This window comes from Poeciliopsis prolifica, unplaced genomic scaffold, assembly GCF_027474105.1.
Source record: "Poeciliopsis prolifica strain line A6 unplaced genomic scaffold, Auburn_PproV2 SCAFFOLD088, whole genome shotgun sequence".
NCBI lineage: Eukaryota > Metazoa > Chordata > Actinopteri > Cyprinodontiformes > Poeciliidae > Poeciliopsis > Poeciliopsis prolifica.
The window spans coordinates 421,543-443,954 of record NW_026562463.1 but is presented as its reverse complement, the minus strand read 5'-3'; the positions used below and the strand labels follow the sequence as shown (position 1 = coordinate 443,954).

The window sequence follows — 22,412 nt, the reverse complement described above, 5'->3', positions numbered from 1 at the left end:
TTTCTAAAAATGACGATATGGTCAGAATACTCACTTACCTAATAATTGTGCACAGATTATACTCCCAACTTTTCTGCTTCTGTTTGCTCATGCAGAACACAAAGCTCAACTGACCTAGCCTGGAGGGGAGTAGGGCAAGATCATGCAACCAGTAAAAGTTGTCATATTTTTTTATTTTCTGTTCCTTTAAATTACTCTCATTATTCTTATGAATAATTGTGTTACAGTTTTAAGTTTACAAACTCCAATTCAGACCACCTGTAATTGAACACATAATGACCTGCACATACCATACTGTCCACCAATAAAGCAAACTGTACTATATTTGACTCAACGATAGTCCATTTTTTACCAACTTTCTTTATGATGACAGCTGGATTGGCACTTGCCCTTTTTGAATGAATAAAACATTTTAAAGGTTTCAACATAGCAGCATACATCTGCAGTCAGCGATGAGACCAAATATATTCGGGACTTATACAGATTACTTACTGCATAAGTTTATTACCAATACTGTGCAATCTGTGTAGCATCTTTTAAATGTAATTTCCTGCAAACACAAATTGTAAACTTCAGTCAGACAGCACATTGGTATGTGTGCTCTCTGTCCCTCCATCCTTGTACTTTTTTCCTCTGAGATTCTGAAGGTATTTTACAGCAAAAACTAAACGTCCACAAAGTTAATGACGCAGTACTTTCAGTTTTAACTTGACAAAAAATGGAGTACAATATTATCCTCTCCGTTTACCGTTTTAACATGGCTGTCTTTCTGTTACTGTTCTGCAGCCACACTGATGTTTTTCTCCACAGTCTTTTTCAACTAGTAAAATAAGGTGGAAAGAAAGGGACAAATTGCTAGCTGGTGATCCTCTCCACCTTTCTGAATGTTCAATCAGCACTCTGACAGCATTAAAATGGATGAGACCAGAACAAAAGACACATTAACACAGTCTTCTGTGCAGGGCTGAATCATGTGTTGCTCACACCAAAAGCATAAAGAGTTAAAAAATAATTGCTTTACTTGCAAACACTATGTACACTAAATACACAAATGTGCATCTTTGTGAGGACCTATTCAAGTTGTATCCCTTGTTGATCCTTGCAGTCTGACACTAATTCAAAAGGCACTTTGATGCTTCAGATGTGTTTTTAGGGGTTGATAATACTATTGTCAGTAGAAAATGCTGGCCAATATTGTTCATAGTACCTTGAAAGCAAAATGAAATTAACAAGCACATAGTGTCCACTGATGACAAAAATAAGGACAAGCTCTACTTCAAGTTGATGGAGCAGGGTTGTGAGATTTAAGACAAATTAGAGCAAAATATCATGGAGGTGGCCACATTTCCTCATCAAACAGTAATTAAAGCGAGCCTGATTCATAGGGGAACCTATTTTCAAAGGAGCAGGGACAAACAGGAAGGGCACACTTTTAATAAATAAGGAAATCTAAAAAAAGATGAACATGCAGGTAAGAAAAGTAGTTGAAATGTTATCAGATAAATCATTGCATCATTATTTATATATTTGGAAAGCCCACCTATCCAGAAATTTATATTTGTAGCATATATTTAGAATAATACGAAGAAGAAGCTGAGATACCTAAGCTGAATGCTACTTGATCCACTATTGGCTGACATTTGCAAAGCACCCAATCCAGAGTTGCCATTTATTGGGCTTGCTGCTGATTGGCTTTAGAAGAGCTCTCAAATATTCCCTCATTTTAACAATTTCTGTGTGCCAGCTGTCCCAAACTCCCACAAATATTGGGGTCCACTGTGCATAAGCATTGGCATATATGCTTTAAATACTTTTAAAAAAAAAGAAAAAAGGGGGAATAAAAAGCAAAATGACAATGAAACTAATGAAGAATTGTATTTATTTAAATTGAAAACAAACTTATTTACTCCTGGTATTTGCAGTAGAAGATGTTTATTCAAACATAAAAACTCCCCAAGAAAATCTACCTGATGGTTAGAAGTTCATGAAAAAAGCAACCTCATCATCATATCCATTCATATTTACAATCCACTTACTTTGCTCTAATGCAGCAACTTGCTTTTGCAGTGACATTTCCACAATTTTCATTCATCTCACAAAGTAATTATTTGAATTAGTGTAAATTAGACACTGTCTTGGCTCTGAGTGAGGAGTCCTCTCCATTTTATTTGTATTCAGTGACTCATTGCCATCCGGGGGGGAAACTGTGTTGGAAATTTAATGGGGCATCCAGCTTTTGTGTGATTATCATGGGTTGTTTGGAAAAGGGAGATAATTGACATGCGGACGGTCATAGAGGCATAAAGTAAATCAGGAGAGAAGCTGGAGGCTGATTTAGAAGCTGCTTTCAGTTTTTTACTTGGTATAAAGTATCACATTCAGATTTGCATTAAAAACAGGCAACACAAAGAATTTTGGAATCCAAATTTGAGAGGTTGGGGATGAATTTGGAAGTGTCTGATTAAAGGTAGACTCTTTTTGAGTGACAGCCACTGCATACAATTATATTTTTACACATATTCATGTAGTAAAAAGCAGCAAGGAAGTTGAAGCCTGGCACTTAGGATGATTTATAATGTATATTTTCTAGAAGTTTACAATGGTGTTTATGATATATTTTGTGTCTATGTTTTCTCTAAAGTTCTTTCTTCCAGCTTAATTTAGATTTTCTTTTCTTTTAGAGGAGAAATGGAGGACAGACTGACCTTGTGTAATCATCAGCATATTCAAATTAATGGTATTTTCTGTTTTTTTTCTTTATATAAAAAGGATTCAATTATCGAAATTAAAGTAATTTATCCTCCTGTAATATAAGGCTTTTGATGGATTAAAGAATACAATTTGGTTTAAGGTACTTTTATAGCCAGACAAGTTTTCAGACCATAAAGAAGTACTTTGTTATTTTTTGAAAATCTCAGGAAGAGAACGGAGGAACTGTCTGTGCAGCAGAGATAAGCCTTCCTCTTCTTTTGAACTTGAGAAAGCTGTCTCTTCCTCACACTTACCTGGAACTTGTCTACATCTGCTGTATGTTATTTCCTGTCAGGTATTTCTGTTTTTTTTCTTTGCTCTGTCTTTTATTGCTAGTCCACCAGCAGATTATTTTTTTTCTATTGCTAACACGATGGGAATCCAGTACTTAACTTTGGGTTTACCAAAGTATTGAACACTGTAGAACAGCTGTTGTTAGCCTTGCCAGTTCTGTTTGTAGACCCTTATTTATGAAGACACATTCACAGCTTTAGTTTACAAATTAGATTGAATTTATAGTTATAGAATACTTTTTCCTTTTCCCAGACATTCTCGTTCTTCTACAGGAGTATTTCATCTCCACTGGATTGCTCCATTTTATTTATTTATTTATTTTTCTCACGTACTCAAAGACTTTCCAATGCCTTGTGGATCATTCTGTTCTGCTTTACCATATGTTGATCTCCAAAGTAAAGTGGCGTCTGTAAATTCATTCAGAAATACGGTTAATACCTTCAGGTACGAGGCCTGGTTTGGACTGATGCCCAGAGTCGTGCCTTTCTCGGCCCGCTGAGGAATAACGCCGTCTGTTTTGCTTTGGATTCTGTCCAACGTTCCTTGAAAGGCAGGAAGTTCAGAACTGGAATGATTTCAAGTGCCCTCTGTTCAGATCAGGCGTGGCTTTTGGATGTTGCATTTGGCCCAAGACCAAAAAGTGGAGCGAAAGTGAAAATTTACAATGCCTGGAAGATATTAAGCGTTTTCTGAATTTAGAAAGCTTGTGCTCAAAAATAAAGGAAAGCAATTAACTTTTAAATTCAGAACTTAAAGCTCAACTTGTTCAAAATCCTATACAAGGGTGTGAAAGGGGCAAACGTTTAAAACAGGAATAGTCCGAGTGTTGATTAACATTTAGAAACCGGCAAAGAGTCAGATGGATCAAAGAACCCTTGACACAAATGTACAAAGGCTATAAATTAAGCTCGAAGTAAATCCAAGTAGGCACACATCTGAAGAAGTATCTTTAAAAGATCAGAGCTGATCAAAGTGTAAGATTCACCAATGAGCCTCTTATGGAAAATAGGCCAGTCAGTGTTAAGGTCTGGAACGTAATGTTTTGTAAACAGTTTATGCAATGATTTTGAAAAATGGCAATCATTTTATATATTCACTTGATATTTAAAAAGATTTAAAATGTTGCCACACCTTCGTCGCCTCAACTTCAGTTTTATGTCATGAATAAACACAAAATTGCAAATAACTGTCCAATGGAAGATCAACAGATGAATTCATTGCAGAATTATTTACAAATCAAAATCTGAAACTGCCTTGCCTCCTACTTTCCACCCCCAACAATAGAGTCAAAAGCAGACCAATCAGAGCTTTATGTAGACCAGGGCTTATTTCCAGGATAGACGGAGTTGTAAAACTTGCCACCCAAACCCTCAAACAAACTTAAGTAAAATTGATCTTTGGTTGTCGCAGCAAATGAAAGTAACAGGAGGGTTTAATTAAAAGCCACTGTAACTATTTGTGTGAAGTGTGTGCACCTGTTTATTTCATTCCTTTAGATGTGCTAAAGGAGATACACTGAGGGTAATTAGCAGTCTAATTAATGCAACAGATTAGCATAACCTTGCTTTAATGTAGGTTAAAAACAGACAAACGTTAATTCCTGCAGGAGCTACAAATATAACACTTTTTCTTGTACAAATCAGGAAGACAAATTAGGAGAAATTACTAATCTATGCAATGGGTTTAAATAGCTGTGTGTGTTTAACCATAGTTGCTCATAATTCCCACGTTGCTAAGCAGTAAGACACTGTTTGTGAGCTAATTGTGAACTAAATATTTTTGACATAAGTTATTTTTAGTAAACTTTCTGATTTGATGGCACTTATTTTGTTTCATCACTACTAAAGATTGAAATAATTTGTAAACCTATGTGAGTAATGCTTTGAAATGATGGTCACATATTTGTAAATACATGCACAAAATGAGAGTGCATATAAAAGACAACATTCTCAAAACATTATGCCTTTCAGTCGTAATAGCAATGTATCAAAACCCAACAGATGGTCCAAACTCCAAGAAAATTATTTGTGTCATCTCCACTGTAAAACGAGCTGGACTGAGTTATTTGAGAAATGATACAGACAAAAATTATCTGTCATTGACTCGCCCCCCTGCTAGACTTTTAAATTGTGTAATCAAGGACTTGTTGAAACAGTCAGATTAATTTTTCTTAATTATCATGTTTTTGTTCAAGTGTCATTATTAAACGAACAAATTATTGCTCATTAAAAAGCTTAAACAAGTACACAGCCTCGTGGGAAAACACAATCAACACATCGATGTCCTTTGTTTTCACACGGGGACATCATTACAGAAGCAACTGTGTCGATTTTAGCTTGCAGGATTTATCTTGTGAAAGTATGGAATGGAGAATCTCCTTACCATGATCTGTCCAACGAAGGCGTTATCCTGCTCCTCGGTGACGGTGAGATTCACAGGCAGTGAAGAGTTGAACACCGGATCGTTGTCATTCACATCAGTCACCACCACATTCACCACAGCAGTGGAGGTCTACATAATGACAAACACATTTATAAATAATAGTTTCATTCATTGAAGAGCTCTACGGCTCCAGAAGATGAACAAAAATATTTTGAAACCCAATTATAAAACACCATAGTGAATCTTCTTTTATATCCTTCCTACGGACTGAACCTTCAGTTACGCCTTGGCTCTTCCACAATGGCTCTTAATGACACTTTGTGTGAAAATAATTTATAAAAAACAACTAATATTTTGCCAGTAGCAGTTTGCAGCACTTCTGAAAGTCACAATGCTTTTGCTGATCATGCCCAAATGTTTTTTTAATGTGGAACTGGCATCATTTTTAGAAATATTTTTGTAGTCCTTAGAATAGCAAAAGGTTAAAGCTGTTCACAAGAGAAGCATTTACCAACATCAAGCTGCCGTACAGTAAAGTTTAAATTTCAACTTGCAAACAGCAGCTTTACAGTAGATTAGCCTCAATGCACCAACTTGTATAGTTCTCATCCTGTGGCAGTATGATGGATTCATAGGCCAAACAGCCAATTAGGCAGTTTGTAGTCTGACACTCTCCCTACAGGACATTTAATAATATGAGAGACAAACAGGTGTGTATGGGTGTGCACAAGTACAGACAACCCAAGGCCTTTTGGATGATACTGATTAATGTACCAGTGTAATGCATCTATGCTCCAGTCTTCTGTTTTTCTGTTTCTATTTTTTTTTTTATCTCTGAATGGTCTTCTGTGGCTGTGGCTGCCCTGTTCATAACATTTTTCTCTTTCCCAAACTCTACTCTGTCTCACACTCAATATATAATGCAGCTCCCAGCAGAGACATGTTTAAACTTCCTTCACCCATTTTTTTCAACTTTACGTCATTTTGGACTCAAAGGTGATGCATTCATCATTATGCCTCAGAGACTGGCTGAGACAGTGCATGTTAACAAGTGTGTTTCAAGACCTATTAAAATCAGTATAAATAATAGAAGCAAAGCAGTAACCACCCAACATCTGCATGGATCAATGCAAGGTACAAACGTATTTTTAAAATAATATAGAAAATTATTCATGACTTTCTAACATGCTCTGCTAAAAAAAAAACAAAAAACAAAGTACTAAAATATGTGATAAGGCACTGACAGTTTAAGTGATTTACAAGAGGCATAAAATGGATGCCCTGCTCTCCAGCATCCACTTGCATCTTGGCAGGATTGTAATATCATTTAGAAAAAAGCTTTTGCTCCATCAGAAAGGGGAGAAAAAAGGGTAATCTGAGATCCTTGAAGTCATGTACCCAAAAGAGTCGACACATATAATCGTGGTTTTAACAGAAAAACACGTGATGAAAATGAAACGCGGTGTTTAGATGGTAAGGAGATGGTGAATAAGAAAATGCAGAAAAACAGCCAGTGCACAGTGACCACAGGGGGTATGAAATTGGAACCAAACTAGAAAAGTAGTTCCTGCAGTTTGCCTTCCATATGAGGCATAGAAACATCTGAAAGACATGTTGGCAGAGATGCAATGAGAATTTTAACAAAATATTGGAACGTAATTCACTGCCTCTGATATCCACACTTTATAGTCAACAAATACACAATTGTAGAAATTCAACAAACTTTTCTTAAGATTTAAAATTATACACAACATGATGAAATAGCCAACAACTGTGAAAACTTTTTAAAGAGAGAACTAAATTTTTAAGCACTTAAAGAATTTCTCGATGAGGTCAAAGGTCCAAGATAACATGTAAACAACAAGCAACAAGTAAATCCTCTATGAATTTGCTTAGAACTTGCCTACCATATGCCTACCATTGCTTTTGTGACCTGAAGATGTCATGATTCTCGGCAACAAAGCATAACGAGGACTCTAATTTGTTAAAAAATATTAACTTAAACTTTATGAACTATTAACTTTTCATGCCTTGATGAATAGGTTTAATTTCTTCACACACAAGAAAAAACTAAATAAATGCTTTAAGATACAACAAAACACCAGCATCAACGTGATTTACTGAGGTAAAGCAATAGATGGCAGTCTAGAATGGCACATACTTAGTGCTGCCAAAGCCAAGGCTCTGTGAAAGTAGCTTGAATAATTCATATTTTAGGGAACAGGAAATGGTTCCTTCTGTAACACAGTAGATCTGGAAGTAAATTTTATGTAGCACATCATCAGTATAACTTTTAGATTTATGAATAATAATATACATAAAGTCCTTTGGTTGACGTTAACTGATTAGAAGTCTGATATTTGCAACCCAAGTTTCAAAACTGAAGAATCCTTTTAGATTGGAGATGTAACTTTTTAAAAATTGCATGTACTGTAAACTTATAACCCTCATCTTACTTGTCAAGGTGACATCATGCATGGCAGATCCCAATGTGGACCAACAGAACATTACCTAAACCATCTCGCCTTTTTACCAAAGTGAATCTTGGTGTTTTTTTCCCCAGGTAAACAATAAACACACACTTGGCCATTCACAAGATGTTGACTAAAACTTGAGTCAGCAGACCACGCCACCATCCTTCAAATCTAGTAAGTTTTTGTTTCCTGCCTGATAAGTATCACCCACTAACAGTTACTAACAGATGTAACAAAGAGAGTAATATGGTCCGTTTTTCACCTCGCCAGAAGTTGTAATTTGAAATCTGTTTAGTATGTTAGAATTCTAGGAAGACAATGACGATGTTGCATTAGGAAGCTATTGAGCAACACTGATAAACACAGGCAATGTACTCGCACACAGTAGTGAGGTAAGATATAGCAGGAAATCCTATCTTCTAAATGAAGATAGGATTTGGCCAAAGGATTGATCAGAGAAATAGTTCCTTTGTAGAGTTGATGGAAAAGCCGATGAAAGAGTCAAGACAAGGGTCTCAGTAGACATACAGGTTTGTACAGGATATTGTGGAAGCAGAAAGGGATTGTATTTGAGACAGGAATGAGCTAGTTAGGGGAAAAAAGTTTGGATAAGTTTTGCAGGGATTACAGCAGAAAGGTGACATAAGATAAAGGTGGATGAGAGAGAAAGATTTAAGAAAAGGGAAAGGAAAGATTCACAAGTGAGACTTGTTGAATTAAAGGATTTGGAAAAAACCTCTAGGGGGGATGTCTGGGGCAGAACAAAGCAGACAAAAGGAGGAGGATGGAGACTCCTCTGTACGATGAAAACCAGCTATATTTGAAATAAAAGTCATTCTAAATATTTTCTCTTAAGTTCTTTTCAACTTTTTTTTTCTGTAATTGACTATTTTCATAAATGTCAAGTATTTCCAAAAATGCCTTTAATGACCCTCTTTCTACATAATACAAAAGGTGTCATTTGCAGCAATTTGCTTCCAACAGTTGCTTGATTTGATTTTGCTCAATGGCTGTAAAACGACTGAAGTTAAGAGAGACAGTTAATACTGGTGTGGCAAAGCTGAGTTTCTTACTCCATCTGGTCGTCCGTCTGAGGCGGTGACAATCAGGATATAATGATCCAGAGACTCCCTGTCCAAAGCCTTGTCCAGAATTAAATACCCTGAACTGGAGAGAGATGACAAACAGATCAGATTGACGTAGAAGGAGATCAGAACATGAATATAAAAGACGCCAAACAATAGAAGTCATCAGTTTAAAAAAAACAGGCAAAAGACAAAGCAGGGCAAATCAGGATACCATGGTGTAGAATACTGAGTTTAATTTGACGAGAAGTTTCTGTTCAAAAGTCACTGATTGCTAATCATGTGCAGCACTCCTTCTAATTTCATGCATTTTCCAGATTTGTTTGTATGCAAATACAAGATCGAAATGAGTTAAAAACTGCTTACACTTTTTTTCAGTGCCTTGCAAAGTAATTCATACACACTGAACTTTAATAACACAAATTCTAATGTATTTTAGGGGGAGTTTTATGTTTTTGAACAACACCAAGCAACCTTTAATTATAAAATGAACGAAAAGCAAACTTCTTCACTGAGAAAAAATTTGAAGTCTAGTGAACATTTTTATTTGGCCCCTGCAATCTCAAGATTTTTGCTCCATTCGCAGCTGCAAGATAGATTTTCACTTGATATTGGTCATAGACTTTCACTGGTCCATTCTGATATACAGCTACAGCCATGCTCGAAGGTTAACTTTCCCTATACTCTCCAATTTTTTCTGCATCATAAAATAGTTTTTCTCTGGGGCTGAACTGTATTTAACTACATCCATCATCCAGTAGTATTTGAGCTGCTTCACATTCTCTGCTAAAGAAAAGTGTTTCTATCAAGTTCCCCACAGATATTCTGATTGATGTAAAGTGTTACTTTTCCTTCACACACCAAATTTTGCATGTTGACCATAATCTGGGATGTTGTTTTCAAAACCTAACTCTAGTTTAACCAACAAAACTGTTGGTTAAACAAGCCTTTGAGGCCTTAACCGAAATAACTTCATTTGTATCGAAATTAATAGACAGGAAGAACCTATAGTATTTAACATTTTTAGAGCAATTGACAAGATTTTATTTAGGGGCATATAAATGAACAGGGGAAGCCACACGTTTTACTTTAATTGAAAAAAAAATAAAACATACTGGAGACTATGCATCCTTCCTTCAACATTACAGTCATGACCTGCTTTGTGTTGGTGTATCATTAAGAAACCCTGATGAAATACATTGAAATTATGGTTGCAATGTAACAAAAGGAGAAGAAGAAGAAGTGGGTATGAGTCTTTTATTTTGGAAGGCACTGAACGTCAGTGGAAACTGCATTGGACGGCTGCACTGGAAAATAGCCTCTCCAGCAGGAGGTGTCTTTTTCAATCTAATTATGGGTAATTTAGTAATCAGGAATAGACAGGGATGTATCTTATAATACAAGTTTGTACTCATTGTGTAGAAAACACAGCTTAGGTATTGCAACATTTGGGTTTGTATTGGAACATTGTCTAGTTTCACAGACATCTAGCTAAATGTTTTAATCCTCCTCCCCAAAAAAAATGAAGGATGATGAGTAAAATTTACCCTCCACGATTATGGGATTCTGCCCTTCTTACATTGATTAGATGTTTATTCATACCTCTTTCTGCCATTTACCCTTAAAATGTAATTTCGTACCCAACTGATTACCTTTTCCACCCTCTCCACGTTTCAGATATAAGCACCTAAATAAAACTACATCTTGATCACATTTCATGACTTACTTCTGCTGCAGTGCAAAATTTCCATTAATATCTCCACTGTGGATTTTGTAGGTTATTGGATCCTTCTCTCGATCCACTGCCTTAAAAAGAAGCAGGCAGTTAAACACGTATAAAGGCAGACTTACAATGTTTTTGCACTTGTAATTTTGAGTAGTAACACCTGAGTGGTGCAAGAAGAAGGCTTTTTGGCAGAATTTGTGCTTTTTATGGTACTTTCCATTCAGTTGCAGAAAAATGTAGGGGAGAACAAAATGATCAAATAAATCATACAGACTCGTAGTAAACTGTGTGCATAGCAAGTTGGTGCTGATTGCAGCATAATTTATTGCCCAAAAATATACATATCCTATTTCTCTGTAATTCAGTATGATTTTAGATTGGGGTAAATTTCATTTTTAAATTGATCTTGAGGGTTATTGTGCTTTTAATCATTTTAATCAAGTTTTTACAGCTAATTTAGATTTTATCTTCAGTAAAATGTGGTTTTATGGCCATTGTACTTCCATGAATAATGGCCATGAAACCTGAATAACGTAATGTTGAAAATTTGTTCTTTGAACATGTGGGGATTATTATTCCTTTGAGCCAAGATGCTGGAGGACACAATCAGCAATTACTAGCTGGTGTTGGTTTGCTGACAGTGTTACTCTTACCTTGGCAAGCACTTATGTGGTTATCAAGGGGTAAAAGCAATGAGCAGCTAAGTTAATTAAAAAGGGAAAACAAAAATGACATTTAATTATTCTAAGAGTTTAAAAGATTATCATACTTAATGAATAACACTTTCATGCGGTTATCCTCAAGGCAACGCAGTAATGACTGAAAAGGCTTAAAAAAATAAAAAGTCCACAATATATGTTTTTTTTAACCTAAAGAAGCAGGCACTGCAATGTTTCAGCCAATGCAGCAAAGATTTGATCAAACTCTTTTTGATGCTCTTCACATTGTGTGCGTGTGTGTCTACCTGCAGATTAAGAAGTGTAGCACCAGTCCTCATTGCTTCACTGATCTCAAGGTTGTATTGTTGGCGAGGGAAGCGAGGAGGGCTCTGGTTGTTTGGGGGCAAAACTTCAATATATACTGTTGTAATGGAAGACCTGAACAGAGTGAGAAAAGGTGAAAGACAAAAGACTTTGAGGTATAGCAAATGGAACAGATAAGGAGAACTCTTACACACACAGAGTTCCCGCTACACAGTGTCTGCTAAATTAACAACAGCCCTAGAGGAATATTAGAGGGGAAAAGTTGGAAAAGAAAATTGCTGCAAGTTATATACAAACCATATAAGGTGACTGAGGGACCCATGACTTAAGATAAAAAGGGCTGCACAATTTGTTTTCTGGCTGTTACTGTGTCTAATCAATAAAAACATAATGTCAACAACAGTGTAAGTGACAAAGAGTTTAAATAGAAGTATTGCTGCGGGGCTTTACAAAAGTATTTTTTCTGTGGATGTTGAGCTATCTATTGAGCAGTCTTGGGAACTTCCTCTGGTGTTTCAGTGACTCAGTTTTCCAATGGGTGGTGACCTTTCAGTGAAAGAACATTTTGATATAATCCTGCTGAGTGAATGTAGGTGGAAACAATTTGCCTTTTGGGGCCGCTTCGTTATTTCAGCTAACACTTTTGTTTTAGCTACTTAAAATTTTGCAATTGACATAAAAGCTTTACAATTGCATCACAACAAAGTTTTATAGATATGGAATCAGAAACACATATGTGAGCCTCTTTTTTTTTTTCAAAATATTGTGATGGTAACTTTAGTACCAGAGGGATTGCTGAAAAGTCAGCAAAAGTTGAACTGTTGAATCTACTTTGAATAATGAACTCAGCACACTGTGCTGTTTGATAACTAATTGGAATGCATGTGTGATTGAATTTAAAAAAAAAAGTATTTTGTAAAGTGCTCTGAGATGAATTTTGTTGTCAAGTGACACTATATAAATAAAATGAATAGAAGTACAATCAATAATTGTGTGCCACATTTATTTTTAATAAACATTAACAGAAAATTCACACAATATGTCAGTTACAATCCAAATATTGCACATGGAGAAATAATCCTGAAATGAACTTATGGCTATCAAAGTGGAATGACAAGTAGAATGGGTCTCACACAGAAAGGAAGCTCAAATAGTCATTTTAGGTCAAAAGCTTAGTTTAAAAGTTTTAGTATTAAAAGGAAATCCTTCCATCTGTCAGTACAAGTTATCATAAAAGGATTCATTACTATTTATGAACTATAGACTGTGCCTCATGGCCAAATTATCACATAAGCAGAAAGAAAGTGAAGATTTGTGTGCTGTAACTCAATGACTATGTGACTGACCAGTGTCCCTGTCGAACTGGTCCTGGTGCGACAGAAACTGTAACTAATTGGTTCCTTGAACCACTTTCACTTTTTTACCTTCACAAATTTATTTTAATGATGCATTAAAAATTAAAGTGTTGCACTTTTAGCTTTAGCCATTTTGAAATAGAATCACATTTTTCCTCTGATAAAGTGGAAAGAAAATGAACCAGCCACAACCTTGTGATTCTCAAGATCTCTAACAGAAGAGTAAAACCTATAATCAGTAAAGTTGCCTGAGAACCATGATTAGTTAGGGAAAGTCAACAGCTTCATTAAAAATGTATTCACTGAGAAAGACATTGACGTGTTGAATACTTACTTTCTTTATATGATGTTAAAAGTCTATGTTTCAACTTATTGCTAGCCTCAGCAGGATTGGAAGAAATAGGAGTATCCATTAACACTTCATGCTGTTCAATTTGCTGAAGTAGTATACAGACAGTGTCTTAATAAGGTACAAATCAAAATGTGTTTTAGCGTTATTGGATTTGCAAAAGAAAATTAGCAGAAGGGAAAAAGGAAATCATATTGATCTTGTATTTCACAAAGCATCAGGAAAAAAAGGATTTGGTTGAGAACTTGACAGATGATCATTTCCCTTTGATAAATAAAGACGTAATTGCATAGTATTTACTTTCCTCTCTGATAAACAACTTGAACAGTTCAATATGCTCTATTCACAAACATTTTCCTTTACAAAATTGTCTTCCTTTACAAATGTTTTTCTTTTGTAAAGATTGCATTTTCTAACTAATCATTTCTAATTGGAACACAAATAAATAAAATAGTATTGCTTCACAAATGAAACTCAGAGTGAGAAACCTGCAGTGACATAGGTAATAAGTACTGAATACATACAGAAAAATATATAAAGTACACATCTTATTAATCACACAAGCTGGCAATAGATCTCAATGGTTCTGGGAGGGTAAAGGGGACATTCAGGGCACACTGATCATCAATACTGTAGATATTCAGTTAGACACAAGTCAGGTCCTTGGCTTTGTCAGTCTGGCATTTCCTTGACTGTGTGTTTGGAGATTGCTTGGAAATAAACATTCCTTTCATCTTCAGACTCAAATCAAAAATATGTTACATTTCTCCTTTGATCCTTTCTTCAAGCATACAGGGTCTGCATGTATATTATATTCTGTAGGATAGAACCCACCATAATGTGCACACCTGCATTTCTCATTTTTGGGATGACGTGCAGAACCATTTTTCCTCCATACATGATGAGTGCATCAATATCCAATGATTTCAGCTTTGGCCTCATCTGGCCAGACCATGTAGCCCAACTGGTTGTCCAAATCTTTTGCAGCAAATGCTACAGCTGTTGATTTGTAGAATGAGCATGTATGGATCCAGTGCATTATTTGTTGTTTAAAAAAAAAAAAAAAAAACCCAACAAACTGTCATAATTTAGTCAGACGCCTTTCATTGATAATAAGTTAACAGCAACCCTGCCGAGTTTGTTTAGTACATAGCGGCAGGATTGCTTTTATATACTGACAGATTCTAGCTGGTTTCTTGGGTTTCCAGGCCTTTTAGAACACAGTTCACCTAATGTGGAGCTGCTGGTAACACACTTAAGAACGGCTCTTTCTCATTAAGACCATCAGCAAAAGTATAGAAGGTGCTAGATAAAGACACTGTTTGTTACCTACATGGTAACCCTAGCCCTCCATGTTTATTTTGTCCCTGTGCCTGATAACTAGTTCCAACTTCTCTTTGTTTGCTTCCCTTTAATTCCTCCTGTGAATCTGTATCCTCTATGCAACATCATCTGGACTTCCTCAATCAAAGATTCACTCCTGCAATATCAATTGGACTCATATCACCTCTGCATTCTCTACCCTTCTCTTCATCATCTTCATTATTCTCCAAATCACCTGTCCGCCCTCCAATGTTACATTTTGTATTTCTGCTCCTGCTCACGTCTCTAGCTTTCCTCTCCATTCCTCATTCTGAGTCTCCAGCGTCCTTGGCCCTCTCGGTTCTCACAGTTTCAAGACTCACAGCTCCAAAACTCTCCTTCCCATCTGACATTCACCACTCAGCCAACAACTGCAATTCGGCTCACTTCTCCCTGGGGTACAAGATCCTGTTCATCAATACATTCTCAGTTCCTCACCATCATTGCATTTCAACTTTTACATTCTGCTACTTACTTCTCCATCTCATGAGAACGATCCCACTGCCCAGGTCATTCCTTACTCTTTGTTATCATAAACCTTGTCAAATTTCCATTCAGTCTCCTGAGAGTGTTTGTGCATGTGAGTCAGAAATATACCAAAACCCACGAGAGTACTAGTCCACTTTGTTATTTGTAATTTAGGAGTAATTTAGTTTGATTTCTTTGTATGCATGCATTACTTAGGCTGTGATCGACCACAGGGATGAATTTTCTTTCAATGACCCCCATTAGAAATGATTAAACTGAGAAAAATGTTGACATGACAAGTTGCCTATAGTTACTTTTAAGGCTGTAAACTTTGTCTACGATTATTTTGAACTTGTATGGAAAAGTGACCTTGATGAATTTTTAATGCATGCTGATAATATTCCCAAACTATATCATGGCTTTGCTCTTTCGGGAGGGGTGTACAATTTAGAACTTCAGGGCTTCCAAAACTTTTGTAAAGATGTATTAATGTGTGAAATCCAGTACACCATGCAAGACATGGCCACTGCTGGAACAAGCTAGCAAGACCCTTGCATTAAATTCTATCAGACATTTAACAGTGGATGTGGGAATAAAGCGAACAAATCAATTTTAACTCAATTCTTAATTGAAGATCTAAAACATGCCAATCTCTCTAAAACAGAAATATAAATAATATAAATATAAATAATATAAAAACATATGTGCAATGTCACCACTTGTGTTTGGTCAACTTTAATGTCTGTTTGCTGGTGGTCAATAATTAAATGAATATCAAGCAACTATTATGTCACAGACCCAATGACTGTTTTTAGTACTTCTTTAATTTTACTTTTTTAAAACATATTTTGTTACTGTTTTCTTTTTACTGTTGCAATTTTCCAGTCATTTCCAGCAATGTAGGCAATGTTGCAATATGACCTCTTTTTGCCAGACTGGCTTTTTAATCTAACAACTTTATGTATTCTGCATGCTTTTTTCCCCCTTCATTTATGATAAAAGTGTGAAAGCCCTTCATAATAATTTACTGTTAGCAATGTGTGAGACCAGAGACAAAATCTCCTATACTTCTGGAAAAGTGAGATGCAGACTTAAAGAAATGCAGTGTCTTGTCTTGACGATGGCGAACAAGAAGAGGACGCATCTCATTTTGGATCTTGACCCATAGTTTCAATAACATTGCCAGGGGGGAGAGAGATATTGATTCGTCATGCTGGTTATGTTTTCTGCGGAGATAAACAGTGGGTCTGGGGAAATCTGGTGACAATCTCTGACCCGCTAACTGGAACCGCCTCTATCTGCTATTGATTTGACAGCTATATTTCTCATACCAGGTCCCAGAGAAGATACATGTTTTTCTTCTGCAAATATCATAGGAAAGTTATTTTTATGTTGTATTGCACATTCAGAGGCAAAATGCAGAGATTAAAAGATAATTAACAGATGTTAAATATTAATTTAAATCCCTTAACACTCCACTTTAGCCAGACATGAGTTTGGCTAAACTGGGGAGTTGTATATGGTAAATATAAAATCACCATATAATCCAACAACACTGAATCCAACAGCACTGGATTCAGTGTTGTTGAATTCAGAACCACTACCAGGGTTATAAGAACATAATTTTCAGCTGACTCCTTAATACACAGGTTTAAGAGCAGAAGAGCTCATTTTGTCCCATAATTTGAAAGTTTGACCGTGTAAAGTCTTGACAATGTTGCATTTTTACCTTAACTGAGATTCCTTCAGTGAATATGCCAACATTCAGTTTCATCTGTGCATTTTTATTTCCTGTGGGCAATGATTAGGACGCAGCTTTGAGGGTTTTACCTTTTCCCCAATGCTTAAATACCTTTATATCCATGCAGAGGATTGCAAAAGGGAAACTGATTTATTCTTGTTTGCAGAAGTAATGTCTGATGAGCTCTCTGAAGCGCTCCACTGGTACTGAATCTGTTTTTTAGGTTTGATATTATCATAAATAACAGTTCAATAGTGCTTCAAAGTCACTTCTTAAAAAGTAGGTCCTTAAGCAAACAAGTCTTTAAAAGATAAAAAGACACTAGATATCAAATTAAAAATGAAATAATCTTATAAAATGTGTAAATCAAGCATGACATTAATTTCCTAGAGTTACCCAAATTAATCCTTGTTAATCTAAGTAATCTTCCTCACCCCTTAACCATTTAAAGGCTGCTAGAAGGAATGACACATAGAAAATAGTATAACACATGTATTGATAATACTTTTTAACGAAATATCTAATGTTGGATTATCACATTATTTTGACATTTTACAGTACACAAAAATGTCAAATTCTGAAACCTGGAAATAATTGCTACTGGGATACAAAACAATTAATTGGTTTAAAATAATGGTTGAAAACAAAGTCACTCTGCTCTCAGTTTTCACATGTATGTCTTTGTATCAAACTTTCAATAACTAAATATTATCACCAAAATTATAACCATATTAATAAATATATTATTACAGGAGAAGTAACCAATTAACTGCTGTTTTCTCAAATTAATAAATTAGCTATTTATTAAATTAATGCAATTTGTTTAATTGCCTTTCACTTTAAAAGTTCTGTGTCAATACTTCAATACAGTTTTTAGTATATGTTGTGAGAATCTGAAACATGCCTGTTCCTATCTGTAACCATTCCCAAAAAAGTAGCAATTTAATCAAAACAACAAATTACACATAAAGTGGTGCATCAAAGTCAGAAATGACAACGTTAAAAATATTCCGATATGCAACGGGACATATCTTCAGAAAGCCAGCAGCATTTTGACCTCACACATATGTCCTTAAAGCAATTCAAATGCTCATACTCCGTGGTGCGAATGCTCAAAATATAACTGTGTCAATCATCATTTAGCACGCTAAACGTGTGATAAATCACCAAAGTCAAATTCAAAATAGACACGTCTAATCAGCAATCTGTGTGCTCTTTAATGATGTTTGTGCGACACAAAGGTTCACTGAAAAGTTTTCTTCAAACAATTTCACTAAAGAAAGAAATACAATCTTGATTAACTTGTCCCCTGATTATTGCTTTTGTTCGGCGCTTTTTTCCACTGGAAGGACTCAGCTTGTCTGTCCCATCTCAAGGACAGTGTGGTAATAATTTATCCTTTTTTTCAGCTATTCCCCAATAAAAAACACTATAATTTAATTCATGCTTCAGGCATCAAAAACCAACATTGATGACAATTTTATTAACTGATGTATGCTGTAATTTATATGCTTCAAAGGATTATATAAAACGAGGATAACTTATCAAACTACAGGGTATTTCTAAAAAAAATAACCGTCACTAAGCATGTATTAAGCATACTTTCCATTAAGCCCATATTTTGAAAAAGATTGTCTTGATTAAAATAAGTAGAGGCTTGGAAACATTAATCGTTGTGCCGTTAATCTCTATAAAGTGTTTTACTTTTTCAATTGACAGAGAGAGAGAGAGCGAATGCCCAGCATATGCTTCATTGAGAGTCTCTGTTCTGTAATATTTCCTGTGCTGCATAAAACACTCTGGTAATCAAAGTCTTTGCCAAAACAACAGCTGCATCATTTTGTGGTTCTGTGCAGCTTGACTGGATTCTACTGGATGAACTGTTCAATGGTTTGATTTACTCCAGTTCTGAAATATTGCTTAGTAATTGCTAAAACTCAAAAAATCACAATTGAACTGTTCTCTGCCAGACTTTTTGCAATCAAATCATTTTCCTGGACGATTGGAAAAAGTCTGAGGAAGGTCCTGCATTACGGACCATTTGAAAGCCACTGTTATTTATCGATTAAGCCCTTCAAGAGCGAAATAAAATTTATTTGAATGCATTTTCTGCATTAGTTGACATTTTCCCTTTTGGGAAATAAAAAGAAGAGAGCACGCTGGTATTTGAGTCACACCTTCCCAGGCCCTAATTCTTTATTTTAATTAGAAAACTTGAGATATCATTTCTGTGACTTTCCTTTCCAGAACATATCATCCTGTAGAAATACAACTTCATCTAAAAGAAATGAATATTGTGTAAAAATGCAATATTCCTTCCTAGTTATCTCTAAAAGTGAAATGGTGAGTTTATAGACAGAGTAAACTTTTTCATACTTTTATTTTTTGCAGTTTTAATGATTATGGCTTACAGGTAATATAACCCCAATGGTCTATCTCAAAAATTTACAAAACCACATTGGACAAATCAAAAATGTATGTTTCAAGCATGTCAGCCTTCTTAAGGATATGTACATTTCTATGCACTCTGTACATGGTTGAGTCTCCATTTATATGAAAAAAAGCAACAAGGCACTGTGGCATCGAGGTAATCAGCCTGTGGTGCTGAGTGGGTGTAATAGAATCACAGACTGATTTCACATCTGCCTTCAGGTCATCTACCTTGTTGGCTTGTCTCTCATCTTCCTCTTGAGAACAAGCAGAAGGTTTTCTATAGGGTTCAGATTGGGAGAGTTAGCTGGCCAGTTAGGAAAAAGAATACCATCATCCGTGAACAAACTTTTGGTTTGTTTGGCAGTCCATGTTGGCAGGTGCCCAACACAGACTGCCTGCAGGAACATAAATGTAGCATCTCCATACGGCTTGTCAACAGAGAAGCAGGAGGTGCTCTATTAAGTCCTGGAAGGTGGCTGCTTGACTGTGGACTTCAGTAAACCCAGTGGCTCAACACCAGTGAATGACTTATCTCTGGTTCAGGACTGCCTTTAGACAGGTAAGGCAACATTTGCACTCATCTCAATTATTAGTCTATATGTCTGGAATGGATTTTACTTGGTATCCTCTGAAGGCTGTAGTTCTTGCTGTTGCTGGTGCACTTTTCTCAACCACACTTCATTCCACTCCATGTTCTGTTAATATGTTTGGATACAGAACTCTGAACAATCAGCTTCTTCAGCAATGATATGTTGTTACTTACTTTGTGACAGAGTGAGGATGACTGTCGTCTGGACACCTGTCAAGTCCCTATGATTGTGTAGTCTACTGAACCAGAGTGAGAACGTTTAAAGGCTCAAGAAACCAAGGCAGACCTATGTTTTAAATTAATTAGCTGAATAGGGTGCGACTCTATAATATTCCAACAATGACCTTATGACAATTCTAATTTTCAGAGACACTGAATTTTGGCTTTTCATTATCTGTAAGCCATAATTATCAAAATTACTATAATCAAACAATTGGAACATATTTGTGAGGATTCTAGATAATATGAGTTCCACTTGAATGACAAGAAATACTGCACTTTTACTCAATTATTTATTTATTTTTAAATCTAAAATTATTTTCCAGCTAAAGATTAGGATTAAATGAGAAGACAGACGATGATAAAGTAATAAAAAGGAGCCATAGGTGGTGTTGAAAAGGGTCAGAAAATAAATTTGAAAGCTGTAAAGACCTGACCTTTCATGGCATAGTTTCACACAGACATAGGAAAAGAGCAACGAAGCAGAATGAGAGAAACCCCCTACCGTCTGTGAGGCACAGGCCCATTGTCTGCAGCTTCCACAGTCAGACCGTAGCTGCGGCCAACAGTCAGCTCAGCACCTGGTGCCACTGTAATTACCCCAGTGCTGTGAAAACAATGATTAAATATATGCGGTTATTAACACGGCGCATGCTTTCACATTACATTATACATGCATTCATTGACTTCTATAGTTTACCATTTACCACCTGCTTTCTCATTAGCAATCCTTTAGCCTGTGGAAATCTGTTATCATAAGTGGAGTTTTATTAAGTTCACAGTGATATACTTTTGTTTCTTAATTAATGACAATGTTATTGAAAAGTTAATTTATTTCAGTGATTTATTTTCAATAGATTCATTGCACAAAGTCTTTATCCACACTGTTTACAGATTTATTGCTCTATTAAAAAGCAGTAAAAAGTATGTATATTCTATATATGGTACAATAAATGTACTCAGTACTTTCGTAGGTTCCTTAAACCTTTAGCCTCTGGCTCTTTAGGAATATTAGAGTGACAGTGTTATGCATTTCCCTGGCACATATCCCATTTTATAGCACAATCAAATAATTGTTCAGTTGTTGTAAAAATGTTGACAATCACCTTATTGAAGCAAAAACTGCAAAATATTGTTATCAAACCAGTATTAGCTTTGGTATATCTTTCTTTTAAGACTCATACGTTTCTTAGATCTAACTGAAGCAATTCTAAATCACGCTGTTACCAGAGTTTTTCACCAATAACCTTTTCTAGCATTTCTAGATTCTTAGTTGCCTTTTTAAGGATTTTGTTGTTTGGTTTTACCTTTTGTGTGAGCATGGCAAGGTCTAACAATAAAAAAAAAACCCACTGGCACATAAAAAAAAATGTCTGTTGTTTAAAATGATTATCATTGGTGATTAAACCTGCTGGAAATATAATGATTAATTCCAAAATGCTTTAAAAAATCCTTAGGACACTTCACAAGATCATTGTTTCACCTCCTTCATATCTTAACTTCTTGAAATTGTGTTAAACCATATGATTGAATGAAATAAGCTTTCTTCATCAAAAGAACAACAACAACAAAACTTAAGTACAAACATGTAAGTCATGTTTTGCTTTTGATGCTATTTGATGTTGGTTTCAGATCAGATAATTTATTCTTTTATTTTCATAAGCCTGATGACCAAATAAAAGTAAAAGTAACTTTAGTATAAGTCACATAAAATGTTAAAACATATGATCTTTCAGTAAAATATAGAACATACCAACATTATTGAATTATCTCTGATCGGTTTACCTGCTGTTTATTAGAAACTTTCCCTGGTCACCAGCCAAGATGCGATAACTGATTTGGCCATTTTCACCTGCATCAGAATCAACTGCTGACATCTACAAAGACAACAGAATCACAAATGCATATAATGTCCCCATCCATCAAAATGTTCACGTTTTAACAGCTGCATTAATAACTCACATACCTGTATGACAGTTTCTCCAGGCAACATATCAGTGAACAGGTTTACGCTATAGGAGACATCGGAAAAAGTTGGAGTATTGTCATTGGCATCCAGCACTGTTATGGTCACAAAAACAGGAGCACTTTGCTGAACACCATCTGATGCTAACAGCTGTGGAGGCAAAAACACAGGGAAAAAAAACAACAGATCAATGCAAAAAGTAAAAGCAAACAGGAAAAAACTTGCGATATTCAGA

General features: G+C 35.6%; 1 protein-coding gene across 1 annotated transcript in view; it reads right to left on the bottom strand.

Annotated features, from left to right (window-relative positions):
• The window catches only part of LOC129353343 (protocadherin-15-like), a 204,991-nt gene that overhangs the window by 78,704 nt on the left and 103,875 nt on the right, over positions 1–22,412 (bottom strand). The window contains exons 14-20 of the mRNA XM_055022626.1: positions 22,178–22,327; positions 21,997–22,088; positions 20,717–20,818; positions 11,677–11,809; positions 10,713–10,792; positions 8,975–9,068; positions 5,428–5,556 (exon numbers count right to left, since the gene is read on the bottom strand). Of these exons, the coding sequence (XP_054878601.1) occupies positions 5,428–5,556; positions 8,975–9,068; positions 10,713–10,792; positions 11,677–11,809; positions 20,717–20,818; positions 21,997–22,088; positions 22,178–22,327 (780 nt within the window). The remainder of the gene's footprint in view (positions 1–5,427; positions 5,557–8,974; positions 9,069–10,712; positions 10,793–11,676; positions 11,810–20,716; positions 20,819–21,996; positions 22,089–22,177; positions 22,328–22,412) is intronic.